At 38.5% G+C, this 14885-nt stretch overlaps 1 protein-coding gene across 3 annotated transcripts in view; it reads right to left on the reverse strand.

The window, feature by feature from the left end:
• Positions 1-14885, reverse strand: part of IQGAP1 (IQ motif containing GTPase activating protein 1) — a 74604-nt gene that overhangs the window by 28882 nt on the left and 30837 nt on the right. For all 3 annotated transcript variants that reach the window (XM_067305831.1, XM_067305832.1, XM_067305833.1), the window contains 9 exons: positions 14511-14624; positions 13926-14104; positions 13128-13218; positions 12524-12687; positions 9663-9747; positions 8339-8502; positions 7799-7959; positions 7126-7250; positions 1647-1810 (listed from right to left, as the gene is read on the reverse strand). In XM_067305831.1, coding sequence (XP_067161932.1) covers positions 1647-1810; positions 7126-7250; positions 7799-7959; positions 8339-8502; positions 9663-9747; positions 12524-12687; positions 13128-13218; positions 13926-14104; positions 14511-14624 — 1247 coding nt within the window. The remainder of the gene's footprint in view (positions 1-1646; positions 1811-7125; positions 7251-7798; positions 7960-8338; positions 8503-9662; positions 9748-12523; positions 12688-13127; positions 13219-13925; positions 14105-14510; positions 14625-14885) is intronic.

Raw genomic sequence — 14885 nt, forward strand, 5'->3', positions numbered from 1 at the left:
GGGCTGGGCGGGGGGGAAATAATCAAAGAAACAACTTTCTCTGTTGTGGTCTCTACCAGCAGAAGCCAACCCACAGACTGTCAAAACCATCCTGCGCTTTTCTATGCTTTTTCTGCTGAAGGCTTTCAGGCAGGTGCACACAGCACAACATATTACAGGGTCTACCTTTTTTGTACTTAGCCCATGAAAAACATGCATCATACAATGCTCCCCCAACACACAAGGAACTGAAGAGTGCCTTATTGCCAACTATAATCCCTCCCAGTCTTGAGGTTCAGAAATTACTAGTTGGCAAGTAACTTAAGATTGACTTAAGGTTGATTTAAGATTGTGACTATTTTCCCCAAAACATTTTTCAGTAATATGATCTCACAATTTCTGAAATTACTGCAATGCTGCTGGGAGGAGCCCTGAATTTAACATATGCCTAAATAAGGTAATTTCACACCAACTGAAGTTACCAGCCCAGCCTGGCACAAACTGGAGTGCACACTTTAAAAAGTTCATTATTTCATTCTGACTCAGCAGGAGGAAATGCTTCAGCACAAAATGGGTTCCTGAGGAACATTAACCCTTTCAAGTCCCTTCTTAAGGAAGCTGCTCAATGGCTTTCATCAGTAATGTATTCAGTTTTTAGCTATTGCCATTGTGCGAGTTTACATTTACTCTCTCTCTCAAAAAAAAAAAAGTTCAGCTCAATATAGCTCTTAATCTCAATGTAAAATTCTGCATTGGTACTACAGCAAAAAGCTCCAAAAAAGAACAAAAAAACACTACTGAAAGCAGAAAAGTCTGCTACTTGTTTGTAATTAGACAAGTAAAATAAAAATCAGTATCCCATCCATACTACTTAAAAATCAGTAGTGCGCGCGCGCACACGCACACACACAATCCTCCTCCTTCCTAAATCCAGTAAGATGAGACATGCTCTTCCTCTCCCCATCTCCACCTTGACATTTAGCCAGTTACCTAATGGCAACTCTTTACAAAAGGATAGCAGTTCTCAGCTAATAAGATCAACAGCTACCACCAAAAATATCCTTAGCAAGTGTCACCAGGTGAACAATAGGCATCAGCATACATTTTGCTAATAGCGCTATTTCTGCCTCACTTCTTTCTCCAAGCTCATTACTAAATAGGTTCTTCATTTTCAGAAACTTTTTTCTTTTTCCTGTGTAAGTGTATATAATGATGCCTCCAGACACATTTGACATAAAGGATTCTCTTACAAAACACAACGAAAAAAAAAAACACCTTAAGGTTGCAGGGGAGTTATTTTCAGAAGTTCAGAACTACTAGAATTAACATGGTCTCCCCGAGAATATGGAAGAGGCAGTCATTAATTACATATTATTTCTCCCCAAACAAGATCTTTCTCTCATTGGGATTGGCTGTAGCAAAATATTTCATGCAGTTAATATCCTTATAGTCATCTCCATAGTTCATGAAGGTGCGCAGATTCTGGCTGCAAATCTCTTTCTCTAGCACAGAAAGTTCCAAACTGACGAGGCAAGATCTGTTAATCACATGCAGAAGGCCCAGCTCTCCACTTCCGTTTTTGTTTCCTGACTTTCTGGACTCCTGCTGCAATAACTGTACCACACAGATAAAAAAGCTTTTCATGAGAGGCATTTAGTTTCACTCACCTGTGCTTTCTCTCTCTTGGCTCGAAGTAGTGTATCCTGATAGTGCTGTGCTACCTTTGGGGTTACACCCTCCAATTTTGCTGCAGGAATCTGTAAAGCTTGAATTGTCTTTTTGGTGTCCCCCTCATCCAGGGCTTCATTGATAAGTCCAATTGCCAAAATCCCTGGGGAGGAAAGGGTGGGGGGGGAGAAGTATAAAAATCCATTTTTAGTCAACAAAAAAATCACAAGCAATGCTCCAAAAAAGTGCAATTAAGCCTTTCTAAACCAGATGTCAGTCGAGAACTGTAACATTGTTAATAGAAAATATTTTTTACTGGTAAAGAAAGCAAGACTATTTTTTCACTTTAAAGTGGCCATTAAATGTATGGGCACTGTAATAAAAATATAATCACTCAGGGAGACCACAGGAAGGATCCTAACTGAGTCCTCAGGCATCCCAGCTCAGAGCTGTGAGAAGAGACAACTATTAAACCCCCAAATGGCTGAAGTTCATAGGTTACAGGTTTCCAAGGTACTGGCTTCTCTGAAGAGCAATCTTCAACTTTGAAGACTTGCATGAAATACAATTTAAAAATACAGTAACTTCCTATTTTAGAAATCTACTTTACTGAACATATATAACATTAATTATATTAGCAGAGATGTGGATGCTATTCAAGTACAGTAAAAGTTAAGAGTCCCATTCAGCTAAGTAAAAATTGACAAAAATAAATAGCTTATAGTTAGCTACATGTGAACAGAGTCTACATCATCTGTGCCCTATCAACAGCAACCATCTCCTGCAAATCAGAGTAATTTAGGTTGGAATAGACCACTGGAGGTGATCTGGTTCAATTCCCTGCTCAATTCAGATCATGGTTTGATCAGCGCAAAACAAAGAGGTCTTTTAGAGAAAAGAAAGTAAGGAGCTCAGTGTGGTGTTTTTCAACTTTGGTCAATTCATCCAAGGATCATGACTTTTGTTCTGTACATGGCGAAAGAATCACAAGACTAGCACTATATGAAAAACAGAACATTTTAGGGTAGAATGGCTATTGGGATGGAGGAGAGATTAAGGAAAACAAGGACACTACAAGAACCAGGATCACTAACACGCTGGCATGGTTGTCTGTCCAACAGCATCATTTAAACATTTAATCTCCTTCAAACCCCAGGGATGTGCTTCATGAAAACAAAATTAATTTGAAAGGAATGACAGGAAGACACATGGCCCAGAATTTCACAAGTTGTGGCGTTTTTCATCAGTTCTCACCAAATTTCAGATAACTTTTTAATTGAGTATGACATGTAGCTCATTTGACCACAGACACAAGACCAGATAAATAGATATAGGGGGATAAAAATTACTGGAGATCCACTGAGACCTTCAATGATCAAAAGCAAATGTCTAGTCTGACCATCCACACAGCACAAGCCACAGGGGCTTTCAGATGTGTTCCCTATCTGGGTATGCTTCTAGGAAATAATTTGAGTGCAATCTTCAGTAAAATTCTGTATGACAGATCCCATCACAATTCCCAGTCAGCTGCCTCAAATGGTTAACTAATTTCAAAACAAACAGAAATCCATCAGGCTTTTTCCTCACTTTAATTTCTCTAGTTTCAGTTTCCAGACTGGTACAGATTTACTTGGGGGAAAACCTCTTTTAGAAATCTGGAACACAAACTTTCAGCACTTACTGCTTCCAAAATGCCTAGCTTTAATGCCAAAATGAGAGATACTTTGTCATCATCATGATGTGACTATCATCTGCTTTTCTCCAATCAGAATTACTTAGTTAATATTTCTTCTTTTTCTGCATTATTGACAGCTCTACCTGGTAGCAGACAAAGACACCAGTAGGATTCTTTTGCTACTGATTTACTTTATCCCCTTCTGATTACCCTCCACTTCCTTCTTCTGTATACTATTTTTTAATACACTCTTTTACTTTTCCTGTGAGACTGGGCTGCTAGAGAAATAGTTTTATTTCATTCTCAATTGCCCTTATTCTTCTAATTCATTTTGTTCTTTCAGGTAAATTATTTGTTTTGTAAAACTCAGCCCTGTAAAAAGTCCACATATCCATGCCACCATGCTTCAGCTAATTCTGTGCTCACAGACATGTTAGCAAACCATGATCATTTGCAAAGACTTCTATGATAAGCTTCTACTTATCTGTCAAGATGAGAGAGACTGCTGACAGAATCCTTGGTTTTGTTATAGAAACACATACGACAGGACAGGATGGAACATCTACATATCCTCTGATTTATTCCCTGCTCCACAGTTTTTGGCAGAAAACTAAGTTAGAAATTCCAAGGATGTCTGAGTAGAGAGTTACACAGCATAGGCCACTTAGAGTGACATCCCTTTCTTCCTCCTCCCCAATTCAATAGTGGATTTCTTCCTTAATTTCTCTACTCTCCTTTATTATGATTTGACTGCCTAACACACATATAAACAAATACCCGATTTTATGCTTTTTCTTGGAGCAACAAATAATATCTATTATTTACTCCCAAAACTGCTAATGACTCAGATCTTTCAACTAGATTTCCATATTACTAACTAGATAAAATTTGTCTAATCTGACCTGTTACCTAGTTTCTTGGAACTGATGCATAGGCCATAATGGAATTTCTTTTCTCTGCATCTCTTGGATTTAGCCTCTTCATTATCCCTCTCTATATTATCTTAGATTTTAAGATGTTTTCATTTTTCTTTTTTGTTCTTAATTCAGGTCATCCAGGCAGACGATGGTACAGACTGCTTGCTCCCTCCTACAGTTTGCATACATTCATCTTAAAACATACTCTTCTCCCTAGAAATCCTAGAAAGACTGGGATTACTAGCTCTGAAGAAGACTAAAGAAGAGCAGATATGATAACTGTTAAACCTAGGAAAGAGCACAGAAGATAAACAGGAATTCTCTTTCATTTGTTTGCTAATGTGGGCAAGAGAAGACTACTCCATGATACAGTAATATGTTAGAGCTCCTCACTAGAAAGTAACTTTTGAATTTGAAACCATTTACCAGGATAATGGAAGGGGAAAAATATATGCTTGTACAGTTTCAGGACTTTCTCAGACTAATATAATTTATGCATAGACAGGAGATGAGTGTGTCCTTGCATGAGGGTATACACCAGGCACCAGAAGATGAAAGACTTGAGACATTTCCCGTGAGAACAGCTAATCCCATTACAGGATTTCCTGTATCTTTCATTAAAGGATATGGAGTGTTATAAGAAGCAGGATATTGGACTACATGAACTTTTATACTTCTGCTGTGATCTCTTATATAGAAAGGATACTACAGAGCTACTGTCTTGGTGTGTGCATATGCCTATCTCGGTCTGTGTGCATGTGTGGCTTCAACATATCTGCTCACGTGGCTTCAACATATCTGCTCACGTGGCCCAAAGAGCAAACCCAGAGTCTAGCAAGATAATCAAGACAGCAGGCTCTTAAATTAAAATCTAATCCTCTCTAGATTATAGGAAGTCTTCTCAAGGTGAAACACAGCTCAGCAACTATGCAACGAGCAGTAGCAGAAGATACTTGTCTCAGCATCCACTGATCAACTTAATCTTCACCTCCACATTTGCGACAAATATTTTCCCTCCTATCATATAAGGCATTGAGCTAAATATTAAAAAGATAGCTTGAATGTCTAGGTTATGCTACTTGCATATACAGGATGTTTTCAGGACTGGTCATAACCAAAAATTACAGTTCCTTTTGGAACTGAACAAAAATTAATAGAAAATTACATTGGCAAATACAGAACCTCAGAAGGAGCTACCTGAGAATAGTTTGCTCAATTGTGCTAGGACTCCTCTATTTCCATTCTGGATTTCAGTCAACTAAAACTGTCTTGGAGAACAGAAAGTTTCCCCAATTTTCTGTTTTGTTGAAATTTTCACCATTATGCTCAATTCCAGTCTTTCATCACTGCTAAAAAGAGAGACATTTAATACTATAAGCAGTATATTAAGTATATTTCAAAATACTACTTAAACTGAAATTAAAAAAATGCAGAAATAGAAGTAGCATAGAAATTAGGTAAACACCTATTCACATTTCTCAATTTGCAGCAGGAATTACCTTCCTGAGTATGTTAGTTAAGAAATCTGATACTGGCACTTGCTGCATATATTTAAAACTGTTATAGGGGATTTGTTTATTTTCTGATTAGGGATCTTTTTTTTTTTTCACTTTACTAGTCTTTTGCATTAAAAAGACACAGAAGTACAGACATACTCTTTTTCTACTCATCAACAGGTCAGTTATCAGGCAATTCAGCTTGTAGACCCTGGTTCTAACAACTAGCAGTCATACACAGCTTTAAAACAGAAAATAAAGGCTTCTAAATTTCCTTACAGAACTAGCTGCAAACAAAGCAATCAACCTCTTAAAAGAGCAAAACTTTCCATTTCAATTCTAACTTGAGATTTGGGTCCCAACACCTGGAACATAAACTTTCAGTGGCATCAAACAGATGATATAATTAAGTGTGCTTTGAAAAAGGAAAAAAAAAAATCAAATGTTTTAATAAGCATAAGCATTTGAATACATAAGTGAACAATCAACATTTCAAAACCAACTTTTTTGAGTATCACTGTTTGAGTTATGACTTAACTAAAACGAAAAAACATATTTCTTTGATGATGTTTTGCATCACTGATCTTCAAAGAAGCTGTAGTTTGAAGCAGTGTTAATACAGCCAGGAGTTAAAGGACTGAGGATAAAACCTGGAAGTGCATTCATTTCTTTGTTGTTCATTCAAGCTCCTCATCCACCATACAAATGCATCTGACAGATGATTAGATCCGAGAGATACAGAGATGACCCATAGATAGAGCAGAGAAAGAGGAGAGGGGGATCCTCGACTGAGTTTGTGGAACTTTTACTAAACTGGAGAGTAAAAAAGGCCAAAGCACATTCAAAAGACTAGAAGAGAGAAGAAAACCTGAACAGGACAGAAATTATAGCCAAAGAGTACAAGATTCCAAGAAAAATAACTTCTACTGAAGGCAGCAGATAAAGGTGAAGGAGCATGGAGTACTCCAAGATTTGGCTACAATGAACTCATTAGAGATTTTGGCAATACTAGTTTTAGTTAAGTTTGAGGGATAGAAGCCAGATTAGAAAAGATTTGAGACTAATGCTAGACACTGATGGCAGACAACAGATGCAGTTTTGTTATACAAAAAGGGTAGCAACGTGCATTGGAGCAATTAACACGCTGTTTTAAGATACTGATTGCAACACCACAAATACTCCTTAATGCTTGATCTCTCTATCAACAGTTCTGCTATCAAGACTTCGTTAACTACAGACCATCAAATCTTTCTCATACTAAGTTCTTCCTAGATATATAATGTATGACACAACTACAAGTCCATCATCAACAACTTTTGGTATTGATGCATCTAGGTTTAGCATCCTTTATAATCTCAAGTCAGTCTAGTATGAATCAAGCAGAACTTACTTTCATGTTCTTCGTGCACAACTATGTTCACACGATCAATGCATGACTGGATATCATTCCATGTGATAAACTCATTTCCTTCTACACGTGTCTGAGCTTTCAGCTTCATCAAATCATCAATGTACCTGTCAAAGAAAAGACAAAAACCAACAACAAACATCACATCAGAGCAAGCTGGCCAGGGAACACACAATACAGCACGAAGACCGAACACAAAATGGAAGAGGTAACATGAGGGTTGATATGAAGCAAATGCAAAAAGAGGGAAGAAAACAAAGATGAAAGGCTATATACAAGACAGGTCAGCCCAAATAAATGCAAGGAGAGTGAAATAAGCAACAAAAGCACTAAAACACCAAATGAGGGATCAGGGCAAAGGATGCTGTGGTTGAACTGGGTTAGTACCAGTGACAACCAAGAAGTATTTGAACACAGCTTTAGTGTGAAATCTGAGAGAAGGCTTCAAGAGACAGCACAGAAATCAGACCAATATGAAGTGATAATAGCAAAAACAAGACACAAGAGCCAACACAGATGAAATCAAAGCTGTGACAAATAACATAGAAAGAACTTAAAGGGGTAAGACCAAAAAAAAAATAAAAATAAAAAAAAATCAAGAAGTCTAACAATATAAGCAATATCAAGGGCAGACATGACTCCTAGAAATACCCACCTCTGGGAATTCTCATCCTCAATGTTAGTGAGCCCTGTGACTGGACTGCTCAGCTGTTTCCACACTGTATTCACATCCCCTGAATCCAAAGCCCTGTTAATGAGGGCCACAGAAGACAGCATCTCTACAGCAACAGATAGTTCTGGATGGGTAAGGTTACTCTGCATACAAAGAGGACAACAAATTCATTCTACTCACCCGTCACAAACTACTGCTGTATGTAATAAAACATAAGAGAGTAGTTGTCAGAATAGGGATATAAGAGACAAAACAAAAGGACAACCTATATGACATGGAGGTAGAAAAGTGAGTATCATGAACAAAACTAGAATGCCAAGTAAGAGAGTAAAACAGAATCTTACAGTGCTGAGTAGCTCAAGATGTATGGATTAAACAACACATCAAAAAAGACTGAACATCAACACAGCTCTGTGAACTCTCAAAACGGGTTTGTTCCAGAGAACATGTTTAACAAACCAGACAAGGTGGACCCCGTGATCCACATCTATTTCTAGTAATAAGTGAGAACGTGGTACTTACTTCAGCGCTCTGTTGCTGCAAGGTGGCCAGCTCCCTTTGATAAAGATCTGCAGCAAATGGATAAACCTCTGGTAGCTGGGCCTCTGGATTCATTAACTCTGCTACAGTCTTCTCAGCATCACCCATTCGAATTGCAGAATTAATTCTGGCCACTGCTGCCAGCCCTAGAAGTTCAAAGAAGAGGCAGCAAAAAGAATCAGGAAGGCAGGCAGTGGATTCCCTAATAATGAGAATATTTTTATTCCACTCAGTAGTCAGACACCTAATAAGAAAAAGAAAAATTCCCTTAGCTATAGGAAATGAGTGACGTTCTTTGATCTGTACTTCTGAAGTTAGCCTTCCATTGCTGCAGACAACCAGACCATAATCGCTTCTTTAAATGATTATTTTTTAAAACCTGCTCACCTTTTTGCTTGACTAGTCTATCAGAGGATTGTTTCACTATTTCAGTCTTCTGACGGTCAGAAACCTCTGAACTGCCAATTTTTTCCATGGACGGTTAATAAACACTTTTCTTTCCTGTCTATGTCTATCCTGTGCCTTTACTCATCAAAGCTGTACGGTGTACTCTGTAGTACATATGCTTTGGCTAGCATTAAACTAGCTGTGGTAGGTAAACAAATGCTGAGCAAGTGAGGTACTTCAAAGATAGCTTCCAGTTATTAAACATCAACTATTTTCCTCGTGTAATCTAAACGCTCTGTCCCTGGATCTCTAATAACCTTCTTTCTACCTATTACAAATTCAATCAATCACTCTTGTGCAGCCAGAACTGAGAGAACTCTGTATAGCGTCAGAGGCACCGAGCAGAAAACAATCAATATATGAAATATCAACATGAAATAAAATGATCAGAAAAAAATAAAATATGAGAGTCTAACAATACCTACTACTAATTATATACAAGCAATTTTCAGGAACAGCTTTTGTTGTAGGAAAGCAACAACAAAAGATATTTTCAGTATTAAAACAAATCTTCCACAGATAAACTCTTTTTAGGACTTACAAATAAATTAACTAATGATACAAGTCATTGTCATCTACATTTTATTTGCTACTTGATATTTAGCAACAATTTTGCAGAATTTACAGAAACAGCTAAAAGTTTTGTAGATCAAACCAAATAAGGGCTGGAGAAAAAACACTAAATAATCATGGAAACTGTGTCTATTTAATGTTCTTAGTAGCCAAGATACTTAAAGAACATTCATAATGGTCTGAGAGACCTGATATATCCCCACATAGACACAAATAATTTTGCTGTCTCATCTTTCTGATCACATCCCACAATTACTTTGCTGCAGCAATTTCTGCTGATGCTTACTTTGCTGATATTGTTGCGCTGCACTGTTAGCAGCATCCACTCCCAACTGCAACTCTTCCTTCTGCAGAGGACCTGTAAGGCCAGCCTGAGAAAAAACAAACCACTGGTAAGGGGAGAGAAATGTCAGCTCATTGACTTCACACAGGTCAGAGAAAAAGAGGGGGGGGGGGGGGGGGGAAAGGCAGGCAGCTTTTCCTTAGAGCACTTTAATGCCATACAGCCTCTGCACAGAATGCCACACGTATGCTGGAGACAGAAATTCCACACTAGATACTCAGTTCATATAGTGAAAGACCATATGGTTACAACCTAATGCCTTTTACCGTATTAAAAGTGCAGTCCCATGAACACACCAATTAATAAGTGCAAGACCTGACTTCCAAAATTATGAAACATTTAATACAAAGGGGACAACTTTGTGGGAAAAGGCTCACTGAACATGAGGTGTGTGCTGAAGAAAAAGTTAGCACTTGCATAGTTTGCCTTGAACCCAAACATCAATTAGTGTTCTGTTTTATCAACAGAAGTTATCGGAACATCAAAAATGGACAATGTGTATTTTTTGCTTATATATATATATATGTATATATACACACATACACACACACACCCCTTCCTGGGCTGTATGGTACCACATGAATACAAATAGAAAATAAGATTGATTGATACAAGGACAGGAGGACTTCCAGAACCTGGGTACTAGCTGTACAGGCAACAACCTTTTGTAACACTGAGTAAAGATGATTATTCTCCAGAAGCAGTAAAAGACCATATTTGTATTTTGAGATCTTTCAACTATTTTTTGAAGAATCTGCAATCTGACTTTGCAGTTCAGAAAACAGCTGCCTGAACTAAAACGCTTGGTAAAAATATCCCCAGTCTTATTTCATGACTAGAGACATCTTTGGACAACTACAGAGAGTGCTTGCCATGTCAAAGCTTGACAGTACATTTTAAAAAGCCCACATTTGTCTTATCTCGTCTGAATTGTAGCTCCCAAGGAATATTACTTTTTAAGACCTTTCTTCAGAGATAAGTGACAAATCTTCTGAATAGCAGCAGCTGTTGGACTATGTCTATGCTGTACAAGAGGCCCCCACTTAAGGGCATTACAGCAACAAACACGTCCTTCAGCTCCTTCATTAATGTGAAGTCCCAGGTAAGGAACAATCACAAAGCATGGCAGTGGATTCTGGCTGATAAAATCATCATTCCAAAATAACATGGTTATTTTAAGGAATTATACTGAGGAAAATTATTTAGCTATCAACCATCTGAATCTGACATTAAAAAGAATAAAATAAAACCAAAAAAACCCCACCCACCCCCAAAGAATAAAATCAACCGCCCCCAATCCCCCCCCCCCAAAAAAAATAAAAATAAAACCAAAAAAAACCTACACACACAAGCATGGTTCTGAATCTGTTTCAGATTCAGGGATCCTGAACACGAAAGTCAGCCTGCACTCTAGTGGAAAAAGCTAGAACATTCTGGAGAAAAAGTGTATCAGATATGCAATAGACTGATCCTACTTATGCAGACACAGATTTTGGGGGGCCAGGGAGGAGGACATGTTAAGTTCATTGGGCTGTAGGTCTCAATGAGCCCTGTGCAGACCCTGTCCAAAGCGGGAGTATATGTCAGATCACATGAGGCAGGTACAGTCACACAGCTGTGCAGGTCCCATACCCCTCCCCATTGCAACTGTATCCAGTCTTGCACCAAAACAAATTCAGAAATTATATGGCAGGAGCTGAACTGACTGAGCTGCACCTACGTCTTACAATAAAAAGACAGGGACTCTGAAGGCTGTTGTCTAGATGTGTATTGCAATCAAGTCCCAGAAACATTAAGGGGGAAAGTTTCTTCCCTTCCCAGAAAAGCATAAGTTTTAAGCAAGACTGCCTAAACTCACAGAAAAATTGAGACTGGAAGGGATCTCTGGAGATCATCTTGTCCAAACCCCCTGCTCAAAGCAGGATCAAGTAGAACATGTCACCCAGGACCATGTCCAGTTGGGTTTTGAATATCTCCAAGGATGGAGACTCCGCAACCTCTCTGGGCAACTTGTTCCAGTGTTTGACCACCCCCACAGTAAAAGAAAGTTTATTCTTATGTTTAAGCGGAATTTCCTGTATTTCAGTTTGTGCCCATTACTTCTCAGTGGTTCCCAGTGAGAGGACAAGAAGCTGTCTGGCTCCATCTTCTTTATTCCCTCCCATAAGATATTTATACACATCGATAAGGGTCCTCCAACCACCCCCCCCCCCAAGCCATCTCTTCTCGAGGCTGAACAGCTCCAGCTTTTTCAGCCTGCCCTTGTGTGTCAGATGCTCCGGTCCCTTAATCAGTTTCTCAGCCCTTCTCTAGACTTGCTCCAATATGCCCATGTCTCTCTTGTACTGGGCAGCCCGGCATTAGTCACAGTACTCCAGATGCGGTTTCACTAGTGCTGAATAGAGGGGAAGAATCACCTCCCTTGACCTGCTGGCAATATAACCCCTAGTGCAACCCAAGATGCTTTTGGCCTTCTTTGCCACAACATCACTTTGCTGGCTCATGGTCAACTTGTTGTCCACCAGGTGCCCCAGGTCCTTCTCTGCAAAGGTGCTTTCCAGCTGATCAGTCCCCAGCTTGTACTTCTACGTACATACAAGCACTGTACTTGCGTTTCATATGCAGAGGTTAAAACTAAATGATAAATACATTTACTGTATGCTTTTCTCTGATTGCATTACACATCTAATTTTTCAAAGTAACAGTAAATTGTATGCAGGTATATTGCAAATGATTACTATATAATGGTATGGTGAAAGGACAAAAAAAAAATAGGAACCATGGTGATCTAGGCTTTTCCATACCTCCTGTTTCTGCTGTCTATCACTCAAAAATTGCTTGAGATACCAGTCACAGTTTTCTCGTAGTAATCCTCGGAGTCCCAGGGCCGGCGTTGCCAAAGCTTCATATAATGCTAATGCATCTCCTTGTTCCAAAGCTAGGCCAATCTTTGATATAGCTGAATGTGCTAGTAACAAAGTAAAGCAGAGTTTTGAGAGAAACATTAAATGAGGAAATCCCCTGATTTATATAACCTACTGCTCAGAAAGAAATACGCTTAGACCTGATGGTTGGAGAGTTAGGTATGGAACCTAACCGGAAGACTTCCAAAGTCAATTGCAAAGTAGCACTTTAACAAGTGGCTGAAGAATAGAAATAACATGTATTACTCAAGGAAGAGAATTTAGCGAAAAATCATTCAATTCCCCAAAGACTGGGCACCAGAAGTCAAAATGAACTCAGCTTATAACTGTGTACTAATAACATTAAAAAAAAAAAAAAAAAAAAAAAAAAAAAAACAGGAAAACTGCCTTCCGCTTCTGTTAGCATTATAGAAAGTGAGGAGCAGCACAGGTATTGCTTTCAAGTATTCTTTAACTAGGGCTGTTAATTTAGCATGATACCTACTGTTCACTTTATTGACATTGCCCTGAATCTCAGCTTGAGTCAGAAGTTCTTCATACACGTCTCTCTCTCTCTCTGAATTTTCAGAGGCAATCTGAAGATGAAATAAAAACTAATCAGTCTGTTTCTACAATTTCTTTTGCCTTCATAGGTTTTCTATGATCCTCTCATGGAAAAGGACAGGGAGCATAACTGTGTATCTATACAGAGCTGTGACAGGATGTTTAAGAGGTGATCTCTACACATGGAAAAAGAAGCCCTAGAAGTAAAAACATATACAGTAAGTATACTTATACTTGCTCTCTGATACAGACAGCCAAGAGCCTTATTTCAATGTAATGATTCTAAAGGAACACACAGTAGCGCTCCAGAACATAGAAAGCAGTAGACATAGCTAGGCATTAGACATGTAGAGTTCTAAAACTGCAATCATCCCTTCTGAGAGAGTCAGAGGGCCTGTTATGCACATCATTTCATTCTCTGAAAGAAGTATCAGTACTGTTTGAAAATAGAGGGATAGCATTTCTAATAAATAAAGGCTGACGTGAATGCTGTTCATCAGTGAGGTCCATATTTCAGACAGCTAAACACAGTAATGTAGCTATGGCTGCCTGTCTTTTTCTGTAAGAAAACAGGTTACTGGGGGCCACGGTAGAATATTAATAGAAATAAACCCACCCAACACCATACATAGAGGACTGTCCAACAACACACACTGTTGATTCCTCAGTTTACTTTGCAAGATAAAAGAATATACTGCAATGCACACAAATAGACGGTTTGAAAGAGGGATGGATTTACCCTATTTTTCGCATTCTCCATCTTGTCTTGCTTTGCTCTGTAGAGTGTGTCTTGGTAAGTGGATGCCAACAGGTCATCAAGATTTACTAGCATGGCATTAGGGTTCTTCATTGCCATAAGAGTGTCAGCTGGAACTTGATGGTCAATTGCTTCATTAATGGCAATAACAGCAGCATGTACTGAAAAACAAGTCACACCCTGCCAGTTAGGCACAAACACAACAACTCTAACTGTAACAAATTTAGAACTTAATTGGAAAGAATTCCACAGAAAAAGAACCTGAAAAAAGCTTTGGCAACAACAAAAGAATTACTAACACGCTTTCCATTCCAGCATGGCTTTATATTCTGGACATAAATGGTGGCACATTTCCTAGTACTATGTCTACCTAATAAAATCAAGATGTCCCAGCAAAAAAAAAAAAAACCCAAAACCCACTCTTCCTCTTCTTTCAAGAGGAGTATCAAAAGGATTATATTGTCTCACAACAGAGAATACTACAAGCAACACATAGTATCTAATCTGCCAACATGGGGAAAAAAAAAAAAAAAAAATCACAGAAAATGAAACTCCATTTTTCCTTACATGCTGCTTCATCCACAGAGAGCTCGTTTGCTAGAATTCCTCCAATCTTGCTGAAAGCAGGCATCTGAATACCATACTTCTCCAGTTCAAGCCTCATATTACTGATTTCCTCCTCTGAAACATACATAAAAACATACACCAACTGTTTCTGCATGAAAACTCAGGACAGCTACATTAAGTTACAAATTACTGTTTTATTAATACTTTGAATGTAATCCAGTAGAAGTAAATGAGGCTTAAAACAAGTGGAAACTGATAGGCATTCTGTACACTTTCCTAAAAATCTACATTCATCCCAGAAACTCATATGGGAGAATTCCATAGTCTTCCTCACAAGAAAACATCACACAACTCATACGAAGAGCTTGAAAGAGA

Source organism: Apteryx mantelli, chromosome 15, assembly GCF_036417845.1.
Source record: "Apteryx mantelli isolate bAptMan1 chromosome 15, bAptMan1.hap1, whole genome shotgun sequence".
Lineage (NCBI taxonomy): Eukaryota > Metazoa > Chordata > Aves > Apterygiformes > Apterygidae > Apteryx > Apteryx mantelli.